Below are 13,457 nucleotides of genomic sequence, written 5' to 3' on the forward strand. Positions count from 1 at the left end.
ACTCAAGCTAATTAAGACAAGATGAATGACGAAGGAAGAGAAAAAGAGAAAAGAGGGGAGAGGAGGGAAATTGAGAAAGATGACAGGGAAGGGAGGAGAAGGGAAGGAGAAAAGGAAAAGGGAGGAAAAAGAGGAAGAAGATCACAGCTAACCTTTGTTGAGCATTTAATATATGGCAAGTAATATATTAAGTATTTTATTTGCCTTATTTTCATTAATCTTCATAGTGAGCCTTTGAAGTCAGTAATATTACACACCCATTTTATAGGAGAGGAAAATGAGGCTCAGGTTAAATACTTTCAAAGGTCACACAGTGAGAAAGTGGTAAAGCCAGAATTTGAATCCAGCTCTGCCTACCCAAATTCCATGGTATTAGCCACTCCCTGGAGGACACTCCTCACATACGTATTATGTTGATTTCAGAGTTTTTTTAGGACATGAAGATGAGGAGGTTCTAAAAGGGTCACCTTCACGCTGTTATCCCAAATCCCCAACTGAGCCAATGTCCTGAAAACCTGAATCCTCTCTGCAGAATGCTTCTGGTTTTGCATGTTAAAATTAAGAATGAAAAAATATGCACTAAGATAACATTTTTAATGCATTAAGCATTCAAGAGTGCAGGTTTGGTGGAAAGGTTAAATCTGAGGCAAAAATATAACTTGTCAGTTTCCACTGAAAAAGCATTTAAATTCTAGTACATACTGGGCTCTGCGACCTCTTTTTTTTTTTTTCCCCCACATAGCAGTCTCCCAAGACATGTTCTTTCACCCACTTACTTTCTTTCTATTATTCTTAGACCATGATGCATAGAAAACAGGTTTACATTAATTTTTAGGGAACGAAATAGACTGCCTCCAAAATATTTGTGTTTCAAATAAACATCAAAAGCAAAATTTATAGTCCTTCCTGGGCTTCTGGCTGTCCAGGAGCTGCATATGTATTACAGTTATGTCCCCTACTTCATATAGAGTGCCAGACAAATGCCATCACAAAACATAACTGGGCAGGCACAGTGATGTCTCAAACAAATCACCGTCTATACAAAGAAGTCAAGGGCATCCCAGTTTGCAAGCCCACATTGACAGATTTCAAGACCTGAAAGAGAGCTCTGTTAATCCCCTCCCATGCAGCTGAGAAAACAAGGGAGAGACAGCAGAAACTACAGGGAGAAAACACACACACACAGAGAAAGAAGTTGCTCATATTTAATTGGCAGGGGGTGAAGCTTACTGAAAAACATGGTCCTAAAGCCATGGGGCTAAATTCTCCAGAAAACATGAAAAGTGATAGAATTACTTTATTATCACACTATGCCTGCAAATCTTCATTGCCAGATATCTCTGGCTCCTCTCCGCCAAGCACTTCCTAAGTGCTGAGACTTAAAATGTGAACAAAACATCTAGCTCCAAAGGAGTTTATGCAGGACATTTTTAATAAAGTGAAACACTAACCAAGTACTAATGAAACAAAACAAATAAAAACATTTATATTAATTTTGGGAGTAAGAAAAGGCTCCCCCAGGAGGCTCCCCTAAACTCAAGCCTAGTGAATAAGCAGGAGTCAGTTCAGAGAAAACAACAACAACAACAACAACGAAGGGCAACAAAAAAGGATTTCAGGCTGGATTAAGAGTCCAGTGGTTCTTAAAGTAGGGTCTCTGGACCAGCAGGACTGGCATCACCTAGGAAGCTGTTTTAAAAGGAAAGTCTTGCGTCCTACCCTAGACACCGAATCTGACACTTTGGGATGAGACTCAGAAATGAAGGCTTTAAACAAGCCCTCCCAGTGATTCTGGTTCAGCCAGAGTTTGACAACCACTGGTACAGGTAAAGATGAACTACAGGATGTCTGGAGGGTAAACAGGGATGGGGAAGTGGGGAGGTTAGGCAGAGATGTTGCTGGAGGGATGGATAGAAGGCATATGCAGAAAAACTTTGTATATTATGAGAAAAGGTTTGGATTTTGTTTGGAGAGTAATGAAGAGCCATTACATTATTATATTATATACATTATTATATTATGAATACAAATGAAGAGCCATTACATTATTATATTATGATTACGAAACACACAAAATAACTATTTAAAAATACATGTGACCATAAAGATACTTATTTATATCATTCCAGAGATTATATCATTCCAGAGATTTAAAAACTCATTCCTGTGCAGAAAAGTTTTGGATTTTATCTGGAGAATAATGATGGACCATTACATTATAATATTATGAATACAAAACACACAAAATGACTATTTAAAAATATTTGCAATCATAAAGATATTTCTTTCTATCATTCCAGATATTTAAAAACTCATTCCTGTGCAGAAGAGTAGCCATTAAAAAAAGAAGGTCAAATTCAGCCCTACCTTTCTTTCTGGAGTCTTTCTTGGCGCTGGTTTTCACAGCTACTTGAAGTTCTGTCTCAGTTGACATCCTACTTAATCCTTAGTCCACTTCACACAGATCCCGGGCCTTGGCCAGGCTCATTGAGGACTCTTCTCCAAGAGAAAGACTCCTCCCTTCAGAAATGACACTCTGAGCTGCACATTTCATTCACTCTTCTTGAGTGCTGCAAATCAAGGCAAGAGAACATTCAGAATCATCGCTGTTACGAAGTTAAACAGACATTTTAAAAAAGTGAATTGGCAAACATATACAAACAAAATCTTGGTCTTCACGCAAAAACTGCTCCCATGGTTTCATGAAGGCATTGATAGGGTTTATACAGCAAAGGGAATGAGAGGCTTATAGCGGCAAAACTGCTTCTCAAACTAGGTAACTCAAAATAGATCTTTAAAAGTCTAGATTTATAAGAGGGACAAAACCCAACCCTGTTTACTGTGTTTCTTATTTTCAAGCATCAGATCCCAACCAGAACATACAGCAAAGGTATGGCCAGCCCCACGGAGATATTTCCAACAAGAGAGCACCGGTCTATCAGCCAAGCTTGATCAGCGCCTTGGCAGCAAAAGCAGATCATATGGAAGTGACCTGTGGTCTGTCCCTCACTGGCAGGCATCAGAGGGGGCATACAGCTGACATACAACTGGACTCCAAGGGTAAGGTGACAAATGGGGCCGAGAAACTTTCCAGCAAGCCAATTTTATGTCAACTTTTCCTCCAGCTATAAGAGCAGACAAGCATTTAATGTGCAGAGAAAAAGAAAAGAAACAGGCAGACACAGATTTCATTCATTCATTCTCTAATAAATATGCATTGAACAATACCAGGTGCTATTAAACTCAAACACTGTGCTAGGAAGAGAATAATGATAATAAAGATAATACAACCACTTCACTTACAGGTAATAGTTACTATATACTATGCCCTTAGCTACTGCTTCACATATAGTATCTCACTTGGTCTCATTCAAATTAAACGAATATACAGTATTCTCTTTGATAATAGTCTTTTCCTGTGACTATCTGATAGTTACATGAGAGTTCTATTAAAAAGTAAACATTTCACCAATTTCCACTTTTGAAAAGTATTAAGAAAAAGCTATTAGAAATGGATCTTCGAATTGTGCAGCCAATTCTTAGTTCATCCCACAGATCTAGAACGGTTTAATAGAAAACGACTGACCTCGAATGCCAGTTTCAGTTCAAAAAGAATAATGACCCAAACCTGTTAATCATGACAATCTAGTTAATCTTAACCAGAAAGTCTAATATAAAAGCCATGTAAAATTATAGTAAAGCTTGAATATGAGGAAATTCCCACCTTAATCCAAAGATATCTGTTTTGTTTTATTTATATATAAGCTAACTATTTTTTAAAAAGGAAATGGCCCAAATGAAAGTACTTGATCTAGTGAATCTAAGGCTACAACTAAGAAAAACAGAAAGTTATCTTTGTAAAACAGGGTCCATGAAACCGTACACAGAAAATGAGAATTATCCTGCCACTTTTATACCATCTATCTGTACCTTGCCACCAGCCCCCACACCGTTTCCAGCCCCTTGTCTCTAAGACAACGTTCAATGGAAGATGACAGAGTCACAAAATTTGGTCATGTATAAACATAATCAAATTTATTAATAATATTTACCATTTCATTGCAGCAAGTATTTACTAAGAATCTACTATGGGCCAGGTACAAATGCTAGCTCATTCATGTTAACAGATATTTACCAAGTAACCATGCTGGCCAAGAGTACATAGTCAAAGGCTGGTTCCTATTCTCAAAGAAGCTCAGTCTAACAGGGGTATCAGTCATGTAAGGGACGGCAACACATATATGTGACCAAAACTAAAACAGGCATATAAATACCAGGCATACGGGGCAGAAAGATGCAAGTATTCATCTTTGCTTGGAAGGGTCAATAAAGCTTCAGAGGATAAGCCCTACTCTGTGAGATGTTGAAAAGCAATGTTTCTGTCAAAAGGACAATAAGGGAAAGGACCAACAGCTTCTCAAAAATTATATGTAGAATGAATGAATGAATGAATGAATGGTTGTTTCAGGCAGAAAGATCAGCATGTATAAAAGCAAGGAGGAGTGAAATCAACAACCAAACAAGTAAAAGGAGGCACAAGTCTAGCAGGGAAGTGATGTACTTCCCCATCTTCCCAGTTTTTCCTTGTGCTGCTATCTTTCTATGGAATCTCTTGTCTCAAGTCTGCCTTGACATTCTATTGACTCCTCAAGGTTCAGTTCGAAGAGACATCACAGGCAGAAAGATGTTTTGATCTCTGTAGCAAAACAGACTCTCTCCCAACTTATTTTATGATTTGATTTTTGGACAACTTCAGTTTCAGCCACTTACAAGCCACATGATTTGAGGAAGTTACTCAACCTGGTCTTTGCCTCAGTTTCTTCATCTGTACACTGGGGATAATAGTGCCCACTGGGGGAGCTGTTGTGGCAATCAAGTATGATCACACACATAATGCTATTGGAAGAGTGTCTGGCATGCCTCCTGGTAAGCATTTAATAAATATTAGGCACATAAATTCCTGTGCCACTTGCTCAAGGCCACGTGGCTGGTACGTGACCGAAAGTCTGTAATTATCTCCCCTGTACAAAGGAAGAAACTGATTCAAGTTAATTTTGCTGTTTGAGGATGAATTGTAGGAAATGGTATCAGTTGGTCTTGGACACAGTAGATACCTAATCTATAAATTCAGAAAGTAGTTGAAATATATGGATTTTACACATTTTCAAGAATTTTTTAAAATCAGTGTATAAAACTGGATTGGATTTGGGCCATTTTCTCTTCTTCAACCTTCTAAATCACAATATAGCATCTCTCCCTATTTCTATCTTCAAAGATGCTTGTTCAACAAAATATGATTATGTTCAAGTGTTACAAGCATTACTTGTGAATTTCTGAAGTACATCCCTACATCAATAATGAAAGGAAACCACCATCATAATGAATAAAAACTTAAATAAGGAAGCTACAGTACTGTGAGAACGTACCACAGTGTGGACCCTGGCATCACCTTTAATTTTCCAAAAGGCAGAGGTTGAGCAAATGCTGTGAAGTAACTCCAAATTATTTAGGAAATTCGCTTCTTTGTAATTAAGGAGATTAAAGTCCTCCAGGGCCAGAAACCATGTGACAACTCAAATCATTTTCCCCAGTAAAAGCTGTGAAACCCTATCAGTTAAATTCAGGCTTGCCTGGAATTTTGAAATGCTTCAATAATATTTCTTTGCTCCACACAATCTGCAGTAATTTAATATTCCTGAAGTGTGTCAGGTTTTTTATAATGAGCTCTTCAAATCTAAATGTGAATTATGTAACATTCCACTACAGACATTCTGTCTAGTGAACTGCTTCTAAAATGTAAAATTTCATGTTTAGCGATGGGGTGGGGGCCAAAAACACCAAACCACAAAGCAGAGAACACAGATATGCCTTTTTTTTTTAAACAAAGCATGAAGGTTTCAGCAGCTACAACAGAACACACACACACTAAACACATACTATAATACACATTTGTGTTCTTTCTTTCCCCCTTTTCTCATATAATCCTACAATAAAACAGCTATTACTTATTGAGGGTCCACTATTTACCAACTACTATGCTATAAGTTTTTCTGGCATTATTTGATGCAATTCATTCAACTATTTGAAGAGTCCAATATAATTATCTACATTAAACAAATGAGGAAACTGAGGCACAAGCCAGCTTAGGAGCTTGTCCAAAGTCACATAGCTAGTAAATAGTACAGCACAGGGCAAGTTACAAGACGCTCATCTCTCCAACTTCCCTCAAAGCCCTCCCAGATTTCCATCAGTGGGTGAATGGAAAAACAAAATATTTGTACCATGGACTATTGCTCAATGTATAAAGGAAATATAGCACTGATACACAGTGCAATGTGGATGAACCCTGAAAACAGCAAGCCAAGTAAGTTAGACAAAATATGTTGCATATTGTATGACTTCACTTATATGCAATATTCAAAATAGACAAATCCTTTGAGACAGAATGCAGATCAGTGGTTGCCAGGGGCTACGGGAGGGGCATAAGGCTGAGGAACTGCTTAATGGGTATGGGGTCTTCTTTGGGAGTGATGAAAATATTCTGGAACCAGACGGAGGTGAAGTTGCGCAACATCGTGACTACAATAAATACGACTTTAAAATGGTTAATTTTTTGTCATGTGAATTTCACCCAAATTAGAAAAACAAAACAAAACCCCTCCCAACCTGATATGAGCCTTGTGTGATAACACTAAGGCCACTGGAAATTCCAGTTTAAAAAATAACGTAGTGCTAAAAAACAGATGAAAATGTAGTTTTCCCAAAACCAAGACTTTGAGTTTGTGTGGCAGTAACTGCATGCATTAAAACTCTATGTCACTATTGGCATGTTTTGTGATTTGATGTCTTACTTAGCTTCATCCAAGGTATAAAGCATAGAAAACGGGACATTTATCAACAAGGCCCAAAGGTTTATAACAGTACAGACAAGAAGCCTCAGTTTCCTCATCAGTAAAATGGGAACAGCACCACCAAGTATGTGAGATTTAGAAGATAAATGAGATTTGGGCATTAAAAAGCCTAGCTCAGTCTATAGCATGCTACCTTTATCTTTACAAAAAGATACACAGGATAAACAAACCAGATAACACGCAAGTGTTTTTCATCACTTAGTGGTGATGTGACTGGGTGTCAGGGTAAAAGGGATATGGCAGAGGGTGATACTTCTCAGGATACAGCTTTTTGCATAATTCCCACATTTGGAAGCATATTAATGTTCTACATATCTGAAAAAAAATAAATTAATAGGGAAGGTAAGGGTGAGCGTAAAACTAAAAGTAGACGGAAGCAAATCAATTCAATTGTATGTTAAACGGACATCGTAAGCACACTTGCTAAAGAGGTGGAGGAGAAAAAACTATCAAATAACATAAACACAGAATTGGATGGCACACACCCAGTCTTGGGTAGAGTTGAAGCAAGAGCAGCAGCAAACAAATTCTGAAGTCTTTTTAGTAGGCTTGTTTTCTGTAGTGTTATGAGCAAAGCAGAAGAAACTATTTTCGATGTTCTATAGAATGGAGCAAAGGAATAAATGCACAGATATTGTTGGGAGCCAAGCTTCTCCTATGGGACAAGGGATGTTAAAACATGGAAAGGAAAGCAGGAAAGAATGCTAAAGTGATAGATTGAAAATTGTAGGTTTCAAAGTAAACTCGGGATTTATAAAGTATGCATGCATCTGTATATAAATGTACAGGTATGAATGTATGTATGTGTTGATATGCAACTATTTCCTATCTCTGTCCATTAAGAGGGCCTAGGAGCAAAGATACTCTAGCAACAATGAGATAACTAATACTTAGATTTTGGATTCTGTTACCATTTTCCAGCAAAAGAAACCAAGGCTTCTTGGGGGAAATGAATTATTTCAGAGCTGGCGCATGGCAGGTACAAAATGAGCCTGAAATATCTTGTTATTCCAGAAATTAAGTGCTCAAAACAAACAAAAAATGATGAGAGAATTTTATAAAGGACGCAGAAGCCATCATGAAGAGTTCTTGCCAGCCTAATTAGGAATTATTTAAACACTGCTATAATTAAGGATGGTAATAAATAATAAACCATTGAAAAAATAGAAATCCACAAATCTATACTGATGACAGACAGACATACAAATGGGGTAAGAATGGAAGGCTGTCTTGCTTATAGCAGAACAGGTGCTGACTGGTAAATACCGACTGCTGGAGTTATAAAATCAACATTTTGCCGCCATCAGAGCCATCAGAGTAAAGACTGGTCAGGCAAGAATCATCAACAGATGCTAAGTCCAGGGCAAAATGTTTGCTAAGAAGCAGAATATTTGCAGGTCTTAAACTGTCTTCCCACTTACTGTGTATCAGTTCCAAGGGAAACTTTGTAATTACATAGTGGAGAAATTGGACAAAACCTTGTTAACAAAATTAACTTCAACAAACAGGGGCAGATGGACAGCATGTGATACCCTGAGCAGAACACAACATCACTATGCAGTACTGTGTAGTCTTCTGCCCAGGAATCTAATCAGATTAGGCATTTAAAAAATGGGAAGGGGAGAGCTGTATTCATTGAAAATGTAATAAAAGACAAAGAGAAGCTGTGGAAATATTTTAGATTAAAAGAAATTAAGCAGAAATAACAACTAAATATCGTATCTATACAGGATATTATACTGGAGAGAAAAGAACTGTTAGTCCCCCAAAATTATTGAGCCAATTGATAAACTTGAATATGAATAGTAAGTTAGGTAAACATATTGCATTAATGGTAAATCTATTTAACTTGAAAACTGTGATTATATAAAATAATATAGCTGTTTTTAGGAAACACACTAAATATTCAGCAGTAAAGGGCCAAGATATGTACACCTTATATTCAGATGATTCAGAAAAAAATTCATATACATGTATACATGTATGTGTATGCATATATGTGTGAATATATTTATACATACATGCACAGTGAGAAAACACACAAATGATAAATCAAGTAAGATAAAATATCAGCAATGGGTGATACTAAGTAAAGGGCATAAGGTGTTTTTTGCATATTCTTATGCCTATGCTTTTTCCTGTAATTGTGAGATTATTTCCAAATTAAGAAAAAGGAAAAACAAGCCTAGCTCAAACTCTAACACAAAGAAGTATGTAATTAAGTCAATTCTGGCCTCACTTTTCTCCTAAGTTCAAACCCATTCCAGCTTCCTAGATGGCATGCTTTCTAATGCCCAAGGCTAGCTGAGTTTAAAATTCATTTACGGCTGCCAGTTCTGACTCCACCTCCACCCCTGTAACTCCCCAGACTGCCAAACTTGGCAGAAGTCTACGGACCAAAGCTGCATGGAACAGGGTCCTTTCTTCCTGAGCTCTAAACTCCCCCTCTAGACTGTATTCCATGTCCACTCAGACTTTACATCCTCCTGCCCCCTGAACCACTGCAGGTTCCTTTAATTACTCAGCCTAAGTAGCCCTTTTGTAGATTATGTATCTCCCTCTCCATCCCTGGGACTATGTCATTAACCTGTCAATCTTTTTTTTTTTTTTAATGTCAAAGGCTATCTGATCTGACCATGGCAATTTGGAAAAGGCCTAAAATTCCCCCACGCTGAATATTTGATTTTTGCAGGGTCAAGACAACAGTTAAACGTAAGGCTTTGCAGGAACCCAATGGCAGCAGTTCTATAAAGCTGCTGTGGGTGTGAAAGGTACAACTGCTACAGAAACTTTTGGCAGATATATTGAGAGATGCTGTATCTTTCTGCTAATAAAGGATCACCATCATTGCAACAGATGTACAATCATCATCTTCTTTACCAAACCTTTCAAGAAAAATAATACATTGATAGGACATATTCCTAGCTTTAAAACTTTGAAGCCCACAAAACTGATAGATTTACAACCTTGGTATGGATCCAGTCAAAGCTCTCTTGCCATAACTGTAACAAGAAAGAGGAGAAAACAAATCACAAATATGGGAGACTATCTTAGTCTAACAGCTCATCTTCATGATGTGGCATTGTTAGTTATATTTACCCCACATTATTAAAAAAAATAAAATTTTAGGCAATTTATAGAAAGCCTTATAAAATCCATTTTCTATAATAGGATAAACCAAATAAGAAAGTAGGAACAGGCTGGGTACGGTGGCTCAAGCCTGTAATCCCAGCACTTTGGGAGGCCGAGACGGGCGGATCACGAGGTCAGGAGATTGAGACCATCCTGGCTAACACGGTGAAACCCCGTCTCTACTAAAAAAATACAAAAAAACTAGCCGGGAGGTGGCGGGTGCCTGTAGTCCCAGCTACTCGGGAGGCTGAGGCAGGAGAATGGAGTGAACCCGGGAGGCGGAGCTTGCAGTGAGCTGAGATCCGACCACTGCACTTCAGCCTGGGCGACAGAGCAAGACCCCGTCTCAAAAAAAAAAAAAAAAAAAATTAGGAGCAAAGGGACACAAAAAATTAGAAATGAAGATGAAGGCAGAAGCAAGAATAAGACATCAAAAACATTGATACGGCTGTAGAAGACAGGCTATATGTTTGACTATGAGATTCCTGGAAGCCAAAGCAAAGAGAGAAGAGATCAGTTACAATTTCACAAAACCTATAGAACCTTTTTTCCCCTTTGGACCAGAAGTGGAGAAAGAAAACTATCTATCAGTTTTCATGAAGTTGCCACTGTGGTATCACAAATGTTAACATAAGCAATGTCTCTATAAAATTCTAAAACAGAATGTGCCACATCTCTTACTGTATGCTGAGATCATAAAACTAACACTGACAGCATAATACAAGTAGAACAATTTTAAATAGGGTCCAAACAATGCGGCCAAAATCCATTTAAGTTGTTTATGAACAAGGCATATTTTCTTTTTATTAACTAAATTGAAAGGTAAATAAGGGTGATCTTGCGATACAGTATCTGATGGTCTAACTTTTCTAGGGTATAATCTAGAATTAAACAAACTAATCTTTCTTATCAGTTTACTCATCTGTAAAATAGAATAATAATAGAATAATCTCATAGGTTTATGTGAAAGTATTTTTGGAAAAATAAAACGCTATGTTCCAGAAGGCAGCATTCTTGTTATTCAGACATCAGTCAATCTCTGGCAAGGCAAAGAGGGAGGGAAGACAGTGTGCTTCTGTAATCAAACTCAAAGCTAACAAAAGCCAGAACCGGGTTTTAGCAATATTAAAGGAATTTATTTGACAGCAACATGGCATACTTAGCAACATTTCATTTAACTAATGGATCACACAGTTTCGTTAACTATTTATAGCACCATGAAAATTCATTACATAAACTCTTAGTGTATCAGAAAAAAAACAAGTGTATAAACCTAAAATAATTCCGCTAGTGTTTTCAATAATTGGGACCCCAGTTACATCCAACCTTCTAAAATTCTCACCTCTAATTTTACAAAAACATATCGACCAGCAGTTGGCAGAATCTAAAGCAGCAAGCTGTCCAAGGGGCTGGGCTGGAAGCCTGCCTAACTCCGCCATTGACTGCCTGGGTCAATTTAGACCTTTAAGCTCTGTAACCAGTCTCAGACTCAATTTCTTCCTCTGTAAAATGGGAATACCTTTTCATCTCACTGGGCTTACAGGAGACCAAAATGCACAAAGCTATATAAAATGTCACAGCTGCCTGCCTTGTGTTCAGCTCATTCTCTTCTCCCACCTCCCCCTCTCATCCTCTTTTTCTCTACCCTGTCATACAGCTGTGGCTCTGTCTGCCCAGCAGGCCTTAAACTGTCCCAACCCTGAGTGGGAAAGTGCCCTACACACCTTTGCGTCCACACCAGCCCCCTGCACAGGGCCTGCCATGTTGTATTGGCTGGCAACAAATATTTAAATAAGGAAACAAATTCACTGATTCATTGAGCAAGAAGTTATTAAACACCTATTCTTTGATAGACTACTGTTCTAGATGCTCAGAAAGAAATAAAGATGATATAATTCCAACTGCAAGGTGCTCAAATTGTTAGGGAGGGAAAAAGAGACAGTGATTGCATGGCATGGTAACAGTTGGTATGAGAGAAATCATAGGAGTCTCAGGGATGCAGAGGATAGGCACTGCCTCAACCTGGAGATGCTACAGGGTGGAGTGAGGCAGAGTTAGCAGTGGGGACGCAGACGGTAGACTTCCGAGAAGAGGAGATCCTTGAACTGAGTTCAGGAAGACTAGTAAATGTTAGTCACCTTAAGAAGAAAAGCTGTGGATGTTAGCACGAAACAGAGAGAAGACATAATCAATCCTGGGAACTCAAACAGTTCATCATGGCTGGGTAGCAACAAGAGGCAAGTCTGCAGAAGAGACAGAGGCCAGACTGCAGTGGGCCTGAATTCAGATCCTGCTAGCGAGGTGCTTGAAAGGGGTGCTGTAAACCCAGTGGTGTACAGCCCAAGGAGGCCCCAAGAAAATCCACTGGGGTGGGAAAATCAAACTCTACAATGCGTAAGATTATTTTTAGCTACAAAAATAAATAAAGGTGTATTCATTTAATATGCAGATCAATAGTAGCACAGGTATGTACCATATTTCAAAATTCATACACTGGTGAAGACCTCAAAAATTACTCATTGATTCATTGACTACTCACAGGTGACAGGGGCCACCACAGTGGGATAAACAGGGAAGCAACTGATACAGATTATGTTCTTGCAAGATGGTGCTTGTCCAGGAATCACCCAGGGACTGAGGGCCAAGCAAAAGACTGCTGCGTGAAGGGAATAAATTTAAAAGCACACATGCTTCCATTTTCTTCTCCAAAGAGGTCCTAGATAAATGAATCTTCAAAAAAAAAAAAAAAAAAGGTAAAAAGCAAACATACCCAACTCCTTCAGAACATAGTCATTAAATCACAGGTTCTGTCAATCAAATCAGGTCAACACACACTTCCCAAACACTGACTCTGTGTAAGCAGACCCTGTAAATGCTGGAGGTACAGAAGGAGATTAAACAAGGCTGGCCAAGCTACAGCCTCCCAGGGCAGGGTCTGAACTCAGGTCCTCATCACACCTGCTCTCCAACATACGGGTTCTAAAGGGGCATCTCCCTCATTGGCCTTTATAGCGACGATACCATTCCTCATTTTAACCCGACTCCACACCAGCCAGGTGAGGGGAGGCAGGCATACTGTGTTTATTTGCTCTTGGAGACCAAACGTCCTGTGCTCATCCCTGTTTCCTCCACAGAGTGTTTGAGCAACGTGAACTATTGCTATTCCCTAGGGTCTAGCAGGGAGAAAAGACAAGTATTTAACACCGGCCTCCCTGTGAAGGGGATTTTAAATAAACAAATGCCGCATTTGGCAGCTTCACCTGCTGATTTACCTAAAATATATACCGCCATTATTTACTCTCCCTTCCACAAGCTGCATTTCATTATCTTCAAAGTTGACAATCAGAAAGAGAACAGAACCAACACCTTAAGTACCAAGCCTAGCTAGTGCAACAGCTGTCCCCAAGCTGCTCC

The 13,457-nt window shown here is 38.6% G+C and overlaps 1 protein-coding gene across 3 annotated transcripts in view; it reads right to left on the reverse strand.

The window, feature by feature from the left end:
• The window catches only part of DAB1 (Dab, reelin signal transducer, homolog 1 (Drosophila)), a 1,330,586-nt gene that overhangs the window by 326,858 nt on the left and 990,271 nt on the right, over positions 1-13,457 (reverse strand). For all 3 annotated transcript variants that reach the window (XM_011973852.1, XM_011973851.1, XM_011973853.1), the window contains one exon: positions 2,368-2,570. In XM_011973852.1, coding sequence (XP_011829242.1) covers positions 2,368-2,434 — 67 coding nt within the window. In that variant the 5' untranslated portion in view covers positions 2,435-2,570. The remainder of the gene's footprint in view (positions 1-2,367; positions 2,571-13,457) is intronic.

The sequence above is a fragment of the Mandrillus leucophaeus genome, unplaced genomic scaffold (genome assembly GCF_000951045.1).
Source record: "Mandrillus leucophaeus isolate KB7577 unplaced genomic scaffold, Mleu.le_1.0 Scaffold14, whole genome shotgun sequence".
Lineage (NCBI taxonomy): Eukaryota > Metazoa > Chordata > Mammalia > Primates > Cercopithecidae > Mandrillus > Mandrillus leucophaeus.